Raw genomic sequence first — 14,557 nt, 5'->3', positions numbered from 1 at the left:
TTGGGACCAAATAGTGAGCATCAGGTTAGAACAGGGACAATTGGATATGTTTCAAGTGAAGAGAGGAATATGACAAAGCTGTGTACTGTTGCCAAAAGTATTAACCCATCTCAGATAATTAGATGTGCTTCCAGGGTAAAAATTGGAGGCAAGAATGCAATGCCTTGCTGTCAACACAGCACTAACTGCAGAATTGGAAGAGGCCCTACAAAATGTTAGAGATTGTGTAAAATCCAGAAGTTTAGATAATGGATGTAAATATATAAACACCAACAAAAACAACAATGGCAGTTAGAAAAAATACATCAGACGAAACTGGAGTTAAGATTGAAATGAATAGTGTCACAATGGAACAAATAGATTATATTTATGTATTCAGTGCAAACTAACAGAAATGGCAGGTGTGATGCCAAAGTTAGAAGAAGGCTAGAGGTCTAGAAGTAATTTTGTATGATGAGGGATGAGTTAACAACAAAAACTGAGGTTTGGAACAAGGAAAAAGCACACAAGATGCAACTTTTTATCCACTTTGCAATATGCCTCTGAAACCTGGACAATAAATAAAGATGTGTGGAAGAAAATATAAGGCCAATGATGTGTGGATACCAAAATATATGCTAAAAATCCCATATATAGACCATAAGAATGAAATGAAATGAATGAAAATCGCTTAGTGTCACGAGTAGGCTTCAAATGAAGTTACTGTGAAAAGACCAAGAAGAGGTACTTTTTGGGGGGGGGGGAAGCAAGGATGAAAATAAGTATTTTAAAAAGGGACATCCAGAAGATAAAATGTCAGTATTTCAGCTATTTGATCAGAGTCAAAAAGCTGCAGAGCTCTTGTGGAAAGCGAAGTGGATGGGAGCAAAAAAGGTGCCAACCTAGGCATAGTTGGGTGGCAGATGAGCTTCATGGATATGTGAGGATGGCACAAGACAGATGAGCTTGGCATACCATGAAAGCAGAATTGCTGGCAGGAGTAGCCAGAGACTGTTGTAGACAATTTCCCCTTAGAATCACAGTTTGATTTTCCACTTGATCCTCTGGATCTTGTATGGTTATATAAGTCGGTATTCTCAACCATGAAAAATTGTTCTGGCTTGTCTTAACAATTGATCCTTAGTTTGGATTTTGCAGGCATTCAAGAAAAATCAAATGTGCCCAGTGCCTCAGCATATTACTAAAAGAACTGTTCAAAAGGTATCCACGAGAATCTTCAGATATTGAGGAACTTATTTGAGGTTTGGGGCCTGCAGTTAACATAAGAACTAGGAGCAGGAGTAGGCCATCTGGCCCCTCGAGCCTGCTCCGCCATTCAGTGAGATCATGGCTGATCTTTTGTGGACTCCGCTCCACTTTCCTGCCCGAACACCATAACCCTTAATCCCTTTATTCTTCAAAAAATGATCCATCTTTACCTTAAAAACATTTAATGAAGGAGCCTCAACTGCTTCACTGGGCAAGGAATTCCATAGATTTCCTCCTAAACTCAGTCCTAAATCTACTTCCCCTTATTTTGAGGCTATGCCCCCTAGTTCTGCTTTCATCTGCCAGTGGAAACAACCTGCCCGCATCAATCCTATCTAATTCCTTCATAATTTTATATGTTTCTATAAGAACCCCCCTCATCCTTCTAAATTCCAACGAGTACAGTCCCAGTCTACTCAACCTCTCCTCATAATCCAACCCCTTCAGCTCTGGGATTAACCTAGTGAATCTCCTTTGCACACCCTCCAGTGCCAGTACGTCCTTTCTCAAGTAAGGAGACCAAAACTGAACACAATACTCCAGGTGTGGCCTCACTAACACCTTATACAATTGCAACATAACCTCCCTAGTCTTAAACTCCATCCTCTAGCAATGAAGGACAAAATTCCATTTGCCTTCTTAATCACCTGTTGCACCTGTAAACCAACTTTTTGTGACTTATGCACTAGCACACCCAGGTCTCTCTGCACAGCAGCATGCTTTAATATTTTATCATTTAAATAATAATCCTGTTTGCTGTTATTCCTACCAAAATGGATAACCTCATATTTGTCAACATTGTATTCCATCTGCCAGACCCTAGCCCATTCACTTAACCTATCCAAATTCCTCTGCAGACTTCCAGTATCCTCTGCACTTTTTGCTTTACCACTCAACTTAGTGTCATCTGCAAACTTGAACACATTGCCCTTGGCCCCCAACTCCAAAGCATCGATGTAAATTATGAACAATTGTGGGCCCAACACGGATCCCTGAGGGACACCACTAGCTACTGATTGCCAACCAGAGAAACACCCATTAATCCCCACTCTTTGCTTTCTATTAATTAACCAATCCTCTATCCATGCTACTACTTTACCCTTAATGCCATGCATCTTTATCTTATGCAGCAACCTTTTGTGTGGCACCTTGTCAAAGGCTTTCTGGAAATCCAGATATACCACATCCATTGGCTCCCCGTTATCTACTGCACTGGTAATGTCCTTTAACGTAAAGCTATTGTTCACGTGGTAGCTAACTTTACAGATAGAATCACTACAGTGCAGAAGGAGGCTCTTCAGCCCATTGAGTCTACACTGACCATCCAAACGATCACCCTACCTGGGCCCATACCCCCCCCCCCCCCCCCAACCCCACCCCACCCTATCCCACTAACCCATCCTAACCTTTTGGACACCCAAGGGCAATTTAACATAATCCACATAACCTGCATATCTTTGGACTGGGGGAGGAAACCCACAGAGACACGGAAAATGTGCAAACTCCACACAGGTATTCAACACAGATCGGAATGAAACCCGGCTCCCTGGCATTGTGAGACAGCAGTGCTAACCACTGTGCTGCCCCAAAGGATGTGGGATGTTGGCGATCGTGGTTACATTGGATTTTGTTTGCTTTGTGATAATGTCTGTCTGTGGAATTGAAGACAGTTACTGTAACAACTTCACTAGCATTCAGATTTGACAAATATTTTCAGGGGTTGATTGTTTTAGCAAAATGTTAGTATTCGTTGCAGCAAATAATCAGTCTATTTTTCTCCTTGGGATCCTCCAGTGGGAAAAACTAATTAGCTGTTTTGAATGAAAAATGTGCTATACAGCTGTTCAAATCTCTGAGATACCCTTTTATAGGCACTAAACTGGAAGTTATTTTTCTCACATTGAGCCACAGCAGAGATCTGATGAGGGCAGCACTGCAGCCTCACGGCGTTGAGGTCCCAGGTTTAATCCCGGCTCTGGGTCACTGTCCGTGTGGAGTTTGCACATACTCCCCATTTTTGCGTGGGTTTCACCCCCACAACCCAAAAATGTGCAAGCTAGGTGGATTGGCCAAGCTAAGTTGCCCATTAATTGGAAAAATGAATTGGGTACTCTAAATTTTTTTTAAAAGATCTGATGAATTACCTGGGCCCTAAATAATGGTTTAAGACCATAAGACATAATAGCAGAATTAGGCCATTTGGCATAATGGGCATGCCAAGGGTATTGATGATTTGTTTTGATTTGTTTTATTCTGAAAGTTGATATGCATTAAGCATGGTAATGGATTCAGTAGTTCTAATAAATGGTAATTTTAACAGGGCATTCTGAAATTCCAAATGGAATTAGTGGTGTCAATGACCATTCCGAAGACGTTATCAAAGAAGTGCCAAAAACCGCAATGAGACTATCTTTTGTAGAGTATCGCAAGATTTCCAATCTTATTGTCATCCGTCTCCGGAAACTGGAAGAAGGTAAGAATGTGGGTTACTCACTAGCTTCATTGCATTATGTGGTGCTTTGGAAAAATGGTGTCCAAATTTTTGATCACAGCGTGTCCCCTGATATTTGATTCTTAAATGACTGACCAAAGTCCTTGGAATTTTAAAATGGATAATTTTTTATGAACCTCGAACAATTGCTTTGCTTTGTTGTTGGGATGTTGTGAAAATTCACATTTGCACCATGAACCAGTCCAGTGAAGCGATGGGTATATAAGAAAAAGCAACTACACTGCCAATCTAGATGGTGCATCAAATGCTTTTTGTTGAATCACCTGATACTTTACTGGTGTTTTGAAAAAAGATGGAAAGTGCATATAAACTGGCAAAAAGTATTGAGCGGAGTGCTGCTCGGAGTTAGTTTTAGATTCTTGTAACTAACATAAATTAGAAAAAACCTGTACTAAATCAGTCTTAAGATAACCACAATTGTGATCACATAAAAACAGAAGGGTTTAGATTGACTTCGCAATTGGGCACATAACCAACCAGCTAATTTTGGCACGAGTACATTATTACAGATGAGAAAAATGGGAAACAAATACACAATGAATACAATTGATTTCAAGGGTAGATAAAGAAGCAATTGGCAATGTTTATCTTATAGGATGCTAAAATACAAATACCTATCTTTAGCTAGGCTATATTTAAAATCTTCTTCTAGCTACCATGCCATTTGTAAAAAAAGTTATTCCTCCTTGACGGACAAGAATTCACCAGGTTTAGCAAATGCGTTATAACAAAAGATTAGAGAAGTTGAAGCCTTGAAAAAAGCCAGTGAAGAGGGAAAGGCACCATTGAAGTATAACATTAAATTACTAAGTAGGGTAAAGACAGTTTAACAACTAGAAAGTAAATTAGGCATTAGTAGAAATTAGTGAGGGTATTTTGAACAGGAATTTATTCGCTCAAATGATTTTGTAATAATCAAGTAGGGCAATGTAACATGACCATTCCATGATTTTGCATTCACAGAGTTGAACAAAACAGAATTAGTAAAGTGAGAGCTAATATACTCCGGGATGAATCTAAATGGAATTATTGCTTTTTTGTATGTTTTTGTGCACAACATTTACTAATGTATTGTACTTCCATCCATTTGCAACTGCATGACAAAATACAAGAAATTAATTTGGGACAAAGAATATTTTCTATTAGTTGATAACTTGTGACTCTGCAAAAGAACTTGATGTTAACAAACAAAGTAGTGGCTAGACCTTACCTGATGAACTGTTTTTGAATTTGCTTTCTGGGAAGGAGACAGTCCACGTGCATGCTCAAGAATCTTCCAACTCTGAATAGTGGACCAGATTGAAATGGCTATAACCTTTTGGGTGGACAGCAGGTGATGAAAATCAAGGCTGCCTTAAACATGAAATCCAAGCACCGTACACCTAGTTTTAACTTGTCGACTGTGGGTGCCTGGAACTCGCTGCCGGAGGAGGTGGTGGAAGCAGGGACAATAGTGACATTTAAGGGGCGTCTTGACAAATACATGAATAGGATGGGAATAGAGGAATACGGACCCAGGAAGTGTAGAAGATTGTAGTTTAGTCGGAAAGCATGGTTGGCACGGGCTTGGAGGGCCGAAGGGCCTGTTCCTGTACTGTACATTTTTTTGTTCTTTGTCCAACTCTGCGGTACAGAAGCAGCCGGTTTAGCTCAGTTTGCAGAACAACTGGTTGTGATGCAGAACGAGGCCAACAGCATAGCTTCAATTCCTGCTGTGGTTATTCATGAGGGCCCACCTTCTCAACCTTGCACTTCGCCTTAGGTGTGATGATCTTCAGGTCAAATCACCAGTCCGCTCCAGTGGAAAGCAGCCTATGTCATTTGGGACTCTAGGGATTTTACTTTACAAAAGGAGTAGTGTAGTGATAATGTTTCCAGGTAGTCCAGGGTCCTGATCTGAAGCTCTTACCCACTTGTATGGCCAGCTTTATAATCAATAATAAACTTTATTAGTGTCACAAGTAGGCTTACATTAACACCGCAATTCACCTAACAAGCACGTCTTTCAGAACTTGTGGGAGGAAACTGGAGAAACGTGCTTATTGTGCACAGACAATGACCCAAGTCGTGAATCGAACCGGGATCCATGGCGCCGTGAAGCAACAGTGCTAACCACTGTGCTATCTTTTTGAGTGCCCAGGGAAGGTAATACTTCTGTGCGAGAGTATCGATCAAGAGGACATTAAGTGCCACGAGAAAGAGCAGCTAAAGCAGGACATTTTCGTGGTGCGCCACACGTTAAGATGGTGGAGGGCAAGGGGGCAGCACTGCCTGCCCAGTGGCCGACTGAGCAGCTGGTGGAGTTTTTGAACTGAAAATTCTAGCAGCAAGAAGGCTTTGGGAGACCTAGCTAAGCTGGTGGAGCAGCTGAGACCCGCGATTTGAGAGTGGGCAGAGAATGGAGGCTCAGGGCCTGATGATTCAGAAGGTGGAGGAGGCGGTGGTGGAGCACGGTGAACAGATGGCCTCATTGGAGTTGGGGGTGGTCCTGGACAGCCAGAAGAGGCTGAGAGAATCGCAGGAGACAAACTTGAGGACTTGCTGGGTGCCTGTAGGCACAGAGGGAGCGGAGGTCGGCAAGTATGTTGTGCTGGAGATGGGCAAGGGGTCCTTGACTGGCGCCTCGAGGTGGATCAGGCACACCGGACTCTTGAGGAAAGGGCCGCAGATAGGGGGCCTGCGAAGGGCAATGGTGGTGTGGCTGCATTGTTTGTTGGAGAAACAAAAGATTTTGAAATGGGTGAGGAAGACCAGGTTGTGCACCAGGGAAGGGAGGGAGCTGCAGGTCTACTAAGACCTGGGTACGGAGTTGGCAAAGAAGCAAGCTGGGTTTAACTGGATAAAGTCTGCCCTCTTCAAGAAGGGGGTGAAGTTTGGGGTCTTGTACCCTGTCCGCTTGTGGATGACATATCGGAAACATGAGCTTTATTTTGACTTGCCAGAGGAGGTGATGGATTTTGAGGGACCATGAACTGGGAGGTAGTGTGAGTACACTGAACTTTGGAGAGGAGCTTTGTGTTCATTGTAAAATGTATGTGGCGGGTATTTTGGTTGATTTCGATGGGGAAGCGGTTATGGTGAATGTGCCTTTTGTTCGTTGGTGGGTGGAGGGGGGTGGGAAAGAGGGGTGGACTGGGGAGAGAGGGAAAGTTAGAGGCCTTGGACAGGGGCCAACAAGCGAGCTGGGCGAGCTAGTTAACAAGTGAAGTGGGGAGTCATCAGTCGGAATGTATGGGGTAGTGCGTTTGGTTCATTGATTTTGGGGGAGGGGGGTTGCTGACAATGGTGCAGTAGGTGTGGTGCAGTTGGGAAGGTAGAAATGGTGGTGGACATACGAGGGTGGGCCTGGAGGGGTGCATGACACGGGCTGGCTCAAGAAGGGGTATGGCTGATCGGCAGGGGTGGCTGGGGCAGGTGTTTTCACTCTGGGCTGGATATGAAGGCGATGGGAATGGCAGAGTTGATTAATAAGAGGCTGATGTTTGAGATGAGGAGCACTGTGGCCTATCTGGGGGGTAGATATGTGGTAGTCAGTGGGAAACTGAAGGGGAGGCCGGTGGTCCTGGTAAACGTTTATGACCCATCAGTTGAGGAAGCAAGCAGTGGCAAGGGAGACCCGTAGAGTTGGGGACGAGAGGGTGGTGTTGGACCTAGAGGGGGTGAATGGGGTAGTTGAGCTCTTTTATAGGAGGCTCTATGAGTTGAAGCCCACGATTGGGGGAAGAGGGGATGTGGCTGTTCCTGGATGGGGTGGAATTTCCCACAGTGGAAAAAGGGGCAGGTTCAGGGCTGGAGGCCCTGATTGGATTGAGATGATGGATGGCATGGAGGCAATGCAGGCAGAGAAGGCCCCATGGCCGGACGGGTTCCCAGTAGAGTTTTATAAAAAGTTTGGGGTGGAGCGGGGGCCACTGCTGATGAGACTTATAATGAGGGAGATTGGATGAGTGTAGGGAGAGGGGAAAGGGCTCTTCTCCTGTCTTCTAAAAAATGCATTGACTCCATTGAAATCTCTCCGCATCGGGGCGGGTCAAATAATGGGAAGGCAATCTCTTGCTGATTACCAGCTACTGCTCGTCCTCCGCTCTATGATGAGCACTACTTGGAAGAAACATGACTTGGAAGGTCGCAAGGGCACAGAATGTATTCTGGGTGGGGGATCAGTATCTATCACCAACAGTGGCTTGGTCATACTACTACTGACCAATATGGTTGAGTCCTGAAGGCCATATCTGCCAGACTGGGCCTGTGGTAAATGACGAGGGAACCAATGTACAGTTGCAGCTGCATCTGTCCATGACAGTATTGGCAGGAGTGACCGCCACACAGTCCTTGTAGAGACAAAGTCCTATTTTCATACTGAAGATGCCCTACATTGAGCTGTGTGGTACTACCGCTGTGCCAAATGGGATAGTTTCTGATCCGATCCAGCAGCTCAAAACTGGACATAAATGAGGCGCTGTGGGTCATCGGCAGCAGAACAATTGTATTCGATCACAATCTAATCTCATGACCAGGCACATCCGTCCCTCTGCCACTACCATCAACAGCAGGTCAAACTGCATTAATCAGTGTACGAGTGCATGCCAGGTACTGCACCAAACATACCTAAAAACATAAAACAAACCAACCTGATGAAGCTACAACTGTGGACTACGTGAAAGTATGAATAGCGGAAGCAGCATGCAATAGACAGGACTAGGCTATCCCAAAATCAACTTATCAGACCTAATTTCTATAATCAAACCATTTGTAGCCATGAATGGTAGTTAACAGTTGAACAACTCAGAGTGGAGATTACATGGATATCCCTATGCTCTATGATGGGGGAACCCAACACATCAATGCAAAAAAAAGGCTGAAACATCAGCCAGGAGTTGCACCTCAGTGATCCAGCTTGAAAGTTCTGGTATCATAGACCCCATGATAGCCATCACTCTGTGATGTCAAGAAATGTCTAAAGACAGTGAACACAGCAAAGGCTATGGGCCCTGACAATCCCAGTTGTAGTGCGAAGATTTATCCTCTGAGGTGGGCTGTGCCCCATGGCAAGCTGTTCCCTTATAAGAATTACACTGCCATTTAAATGACAATGTGGAAAATTGCTCAGATATGTCTTGACTGCTAAAAGCAGGACATATCCAATCTCGCTATTTATTGCCCCCATCAGTCCACTCAAGTCATCAAAAAAGTGATGGAAGCTGTTTTTAACACTGTTATCAAGCAGCGTTTGCACTGCTTACCGATGCTCATTTTTGATTTAAAAGGACCACTTGGCTCCATATCTTATTACAATCATGGGCCGGCATTGTGGCTCAGTAGTTAGCGCTGCTGACTCACGATGAAGAGGTCATTGATTTGATCCTGGCCCCGGGTTGCTGTCCATGTGGGGTTTGCATATTCTCCCCATGTCTGCGTGGGTCTCAACCCCACAATCCAAAAAGATATGCAGTGTAGGTGGATTGGCCGTGCTAAATTGCCCTTTCATGGGGGGGAAGAAATTATTTTTTTTTAAATTTAAAACCTTATTACAGCCATGGTTCAAGCATAGACAAAGGAGCTGAATTTATGAGACTTCTTGCCCTTAAGGCAGCATTTGACAGGGTGAATGAGGATCCAGAGAAACTGCTAATGGGAGTGAAAACCTATCACAAAGGATGGTTGTGATTGTTGGAAGCTGATTGTCTCAGCTAGGGCTTTGCTCCAGGGGTTCCTCGGGGTATTGTCCTGGGCCCAAATTTCTTCAGCTGCTTCATCAAATAACCTTCACTTCATTATAAGATGAAAAATGGGGATTTTCGATGATGAAAGTGTTGAATACCATTCACAATTCATACTCTGTCCATGCCTGAATGCTGCAAGATCTGAGCAACATTCAGAAGTGGCCGTATAAGTGGCAAATAATTTTGCCTTGCACTTGGTGTGACTCGAATGACCATCTCCAACAAGAGAGAATATAGTCAACTCTTCATGACATTTCAGTGGTATTACTACCGCTGCATTCCCCCACCGTCAAATCCTGGGGTCACCATTGACCTTCAACTTCACAAATCAGTTAATATTGTGGCTACAAGAGGTCAGAGACTGGGAATTCTGCAGCAGCTGGAGGTGCATTCCTTTTTGTAAAAAATGTTTTTTTTTTAAATTTAGGGTACCCAATTCATTTTTTCCAATTAAGGGGTAATTTAGCATGGCCAATCCACCTAACCTACACATCTTTGGGTTGTGGGGGCGAAACCCACACAAACACGGGGAGAATGTGCAAACTCCACACCGACCGTGACCCAGAGCTGGGATCGAAGCTGGGACCTCGGCGCCATGAGGCTGCAGGGCTAACCCACTGCGCCACCGTGCTGCCACTGGAGGTGCATTCCTAATAACTGAGGGTGTATCTGTGCACTTTGGATTTGATTGGTTGAAGAAGGCAACTCATCTTTCAATCGGCAACAACCGCTGACCAGTGATGCTTGCACCCCATGAAATATATTTATTTAAACAGTAACTCTCCTTTGTTTTCTGTTGGCCGTCTATAAGGCACAAGTCAGGAATGAGATGGAATCCTTGCCACTTGCCTGGATAGGTACAACTCTAGCAACTTTCAAGAAGCTCAACACCACCAGGGCAAAACTGGCTGCTTGATCAATTCCCCCTGCATCACATTAAACATTTATCCTCCACTGGTGCACATGGCAACAGCGTGTACCATCTGCAAGATGAACTGCAATACTCGCCAAGCTTCCTTCAACAGCACCTTCAAAACTCACAACTGGGATATTTGTATGAGAACACCAATACCTGCAAATTCCCGGGCAGCGCAGTGGTTAGCATTGCAGAGACACGGCGCCGAGATCCCCGGTTCCATCCCGTGTTTGCCTGGGTTTCGCCCCCACAACCCAAAGATGTGCAGGGTAGGTGGATTGGTCACGCTAAATTACCCCTTAATTGGATAAAAATGAATTGGGTACTCTAAAAAAAAATTTTTTTTAAATACCTGCAAATTCCCCTCCAAGCTATTCACCATTATGACTTGGAACAATATAACTATTCCGTTACAATGTCTGGGTCAGTAACATGGAACTCCTTCCTTAACAGCACTGTGTGCACTTTACACCACATGGGGCTGCAGTAGTTTTAAGAAGGTGGCTCACCATTATTCCCTCCGATGAACAAATAAAAATTGCACCACTGTATACAAACTCCAAACCCCCCCCCCCCCCCCCCCCCCCCATTGGATTAAATTAAAACCACTGTGCTAAAAAACGAAGAAGAGGAATTCGATACTTTGTTCAGTTGACTGATCTGGTCTACTGCTGTCCTGCACATTTTTTAACCTCCTTTAAATTTTCCAGCCTGCAAGCTGCTGTCTGGTCTAAAGACGCCAGTTTGAAACAGTTTTTCTGATCATCAAAGAATTTAAACCACACAGCGCCAAGGACCCGGATTTTATCTCTGGCCTGGGTCACTGTCCATATGGAGTTTGCACATTCGCCCTGTGTCTGCATGGGTTTAACCCCTACAACACAAAAAGATGTGTAGGATATTGGCCACACTAAATTGTTCCTTAATTGGAAAAAGAGAATTGGGTACTCTTTATTTTTTTTTTAAATTTAAACTACTCAAGACTTCAGGGGCAAAGTACACAAAAGGAAAAAATGTAGCAGCTGTCCAGGTTGAAGAAGCCCCGACTGCTTTGCATTTTTCTATTGTAGTGTGGGTAGACTTTCACATTCAAAAGCCAGTTTGATGCTGTGATGGGAGATTTGTTGCATTCAATGGAATGATGAATCAAATTACTCAATTGTAATTTTGTGTTACAATGCATTGACTCCTGTTCCCCTTGGATGATGAGTAAATGGGAAATAGCTCCCACTTGTAATAAAACTGATTTTTTTTTGTGTCATTCGATCTGCAGAAGATGAAGATGCTTCTCCAAAGAAGAGTGAACTCATTAACTGGTACTTGAAAGAAATTGAATCTGAAATTGAATCGGAAGAAGAACTAATTAGCAAAAAGAAATTAATTGAGAAAGTTATTTACAGACTTATTCATTATGTAAGTAAGACATGTATCTGAACTTTTTGATAACTTTTGCATGGCCTGGCTTGTTTGATGTCATGACTATTCTGGTTTCTCCAAAGAGCAATCTCATACCCATGGTTTATGGGACACAATTTGTGCAAGTTGCTCATGTACTTGTCGTTGAAGTGTGTTGTACCAGAATACCCTGTCTTACTCTTGAACGGTAGCATTGTGGGCAGCACGGTAGCATTGTGGATAGCACAATTGCTTCACAGCTCCAGGGTCCCAGGTTCGATTCCGGCTTGGGTCACTGTCTGTGCGGAGTCTGCACAACCTCCCCGTGTGTGCGTGGGTTTCCTCCGGGTGCTCCGGTTTCCTCCCACAGTCCAAAGATGTGCAGGTTAGGTGGATTGGCCGTGCTAAATTGCCCTTAGCGTCCAAAATTGCCCTTCGTGTTGGGTGAGGTTGCTGGGTTATGGGGATAGGGTGGAGGTGTTGACCTTGGGTGGGGTGCTCTTTCCAAGAGCCGGTGCAGACTCGATGGGCCAAATGGCCTCCTGCCCTGTAAATTCTATGAATTATTGAATTGTAGTGAAGGCACAATTTGGCAGTTACATAGCAACCAGTAAACCCCTACGAAATGAATGGTTAACAGGTCTTTGGTCATGGACACTGCAAGATAGCAGTGTGGGACCAAGTCACTTGAATAAATCACTTACAATGTAATAAATATATCTGCTCTTAACTTGCAATAGTATTGCAACATGGTGCTGAAAATTATGGTGACAATTAATTCAAAATATAACAGATGTTGAAAATGATTCACATTGGGGGTATTCTTTTCAGATATGAATCTTAATTTGCATTTGAATTTCGTAATAGGATCACATCTTGATTGAACTGAAGCAGACTGGTCTGAAAAGCCGAAAAGGAGAGGGCGATGAAGTTTTGGAGCAGGATCCCTTCCTTGTGGTTAATCCCAATTATGCTTTAGAAGATTAAGTGCCACCTGTTACGATCAACTTGGAATCTGCAGTTACTTACAAGAATGTCACTGGAACACTCAACTCCCTCAAACTGTAGTCATGAAACAAGCTTTCACATCACGTAGTTCTCTTCCAGTATACAGTTGCTTTGAGTTTTGCCGCTGAACTGGATGCTGAAGTGCTGATCAATGATAAAACAAATAGTGCCTTTTGTTTAAATCTGCTAATTTTGGGAGCTTTTATATTTGGTTTGAAGTCCAGTGGTATTTTGGATTGCATGGTGAGAGCAAATTCGAGTACCTACTTTACACTGGTATTCACAACTTTTGCAGATGAAAAAGCTTAAAATCCAAACGTTTCCTTTTACATTTTACCTGTTACAACTTATTGGTTTAAGATGAATTAGAAGAGAAAACCTAAATGTTACTTTGGATAGACTGACTGGATAACCTGCATTTATATTAAAACTAGATGACGAGGATTGCATTATGGTTTTTAAAAAGGCTACAACCTAGCTGAAGTTGAATTTAATCCCGACACAAGTTAAAAGATTTTATGGGATTTTTTTGTTCGGAGGAATTTGAACGATGAACAAAATTTAATTCAACTATGAGACTGATGTAAAGCAAGCTATGCATCTGAATCAATTGTTGTAAATATATTTCATATGGAAAACTGCCCTAAAATTCTGTATGATGGCTTTATTAAATTACAATCGAAAATATATTTGCCCAGTATTGTCATCCTACTTGAGTTCCCGTTGATATATCAATTAATATTTTCGCTGTCAATTTTATTTAATCCAAGCACAGGCACACATGCATAATATTGCTGGACAGTAATATGAGGTAGTTAACCAATCACACTTGTGTAGGTCTTAACTTAGCTTAAATGCATTGCAAGTGAGGGGTAGAATATGGCTTCTAAAATGTTTGTAAGAGAAGAAAATATGTTCACTTGGATAAATGTATGTTTATATTGTGCAGGTCAGAAGATAAATCTGGAGGTCGATTAGATTAGTACCAGGCACAAACATGTTGTGATTGATGTAATAAAATATTTATGGGACAGTGACCTCTTGTCAGATATGATGTGATTGAGATCATAGAGATCATTTATTACTTAAAGTTTTCCCCAGAGATCTGTTCAAAAACAACGAATTGGGATTGAAGTCTATCAACAATTGAAAGTGGAAGTAAAATTATACAACGTAATGGACGCATTCACCCTCCGCAGGACCTCGTCCCACCTCTTGGCTCCCTGGGACCCCTTCCCAATCCATCAGCCCCTTGTAGACCGTGGGCACTTTCCCCTCCCCTATCTTCTACTTTGACAACACCTTGTCTTGCAACCCCAAGGACGGTAGCCCAGGAAAGGATGGACATCCTCATAAAATCCCGGACCTGCAAGTACCATTCTCCCTGAGCGGCTCATTCTCTTCCTTCAGGTCCTCTAATTTTGCAAATGGTGAAATTTGAATTCAATACAAATCTGGAATTAAAAATTATGAAAACCATTCCTTTCTGAAAGGGCTGCTGGCCTACATATGACTCTAGATATACAGTAATGTGGTTGACTCTAAATGCTGTCTAAAATGGATTGGCAAGCCATTCAGCTGTATCCAACCGCTAAAAGAATTTGGGTGCAATTGTTCAAGAAGTCAGCTTGCCACCACCTTCTCGAGGGCAATTTGGGATCGGCGGTGACGCCCACAAGAAAATTGTTAAAATAGCAGAAATTTCCTGAAATATTGCGAGGTTCCTAAACTCTTTGCTAGCTACCAATTCCATCA

The 14,557-nt window shown here is 43.0% G+C and overlaps 1 protein-coding gene across 2 annotated transcripts in view; it reads left to right on the top strand.

The window, feature by feature from the left end:
• Positions 1 to 13,491, top strand: part of LOC119962072 (zygotic DNA replication licensing factor mcm6-B-like) — a 49,397-nt gene extending 35,906 nt beyond the window's left edge. Inside the window, exons 15-17 of one of the 2 annotated variants that reach the window (XM_038789923.1) lie at positions 3,569 to 3,721; positions 11,673 to 11,812; positions 12,662 to 13,491. In XM_038789923.1, the coding sequence (XP_038645851.1) occupies positions 3,569 to 3,721; positions 11,673 to 11,812; positions 12,662 to 12,781 (413 nt within the window). In that variant the 3' untranslated portion in view covers positions 12,782 to 13,491. Of the gene's footprint in view, positions 1 to 3,568; positions 3,722 to 11,672; positions 11,813 to 12,661 lie in introns of those variants that run through there. The other variant, XR_005459799.1, reaches the window with a different exon arrangement.
• Positions 13,492 to 14,557: the final 1,066 nt, after the last annotated feature.

This window comes from Scyliorhinus canicula, chromosome 2 (assembly GCF_902713615.1).
Source record: "Scyliorhinus canicula chromosome 2, sScyCan1.1, whole genome shotgun sequence".
Lineage (NCBI taxonomy): Eukaryota > Metazoa > Chordata > Chondrichthyes > Carcharhiniformes > Scyliorhinidae > Scyliorhinus > Scyliorhinus canicula.
The sequence above is the reverse complement of the archived record's forward strand: the minus strand, read 5'-3'. Positions and strand labels throughout refer to the sequence as shown.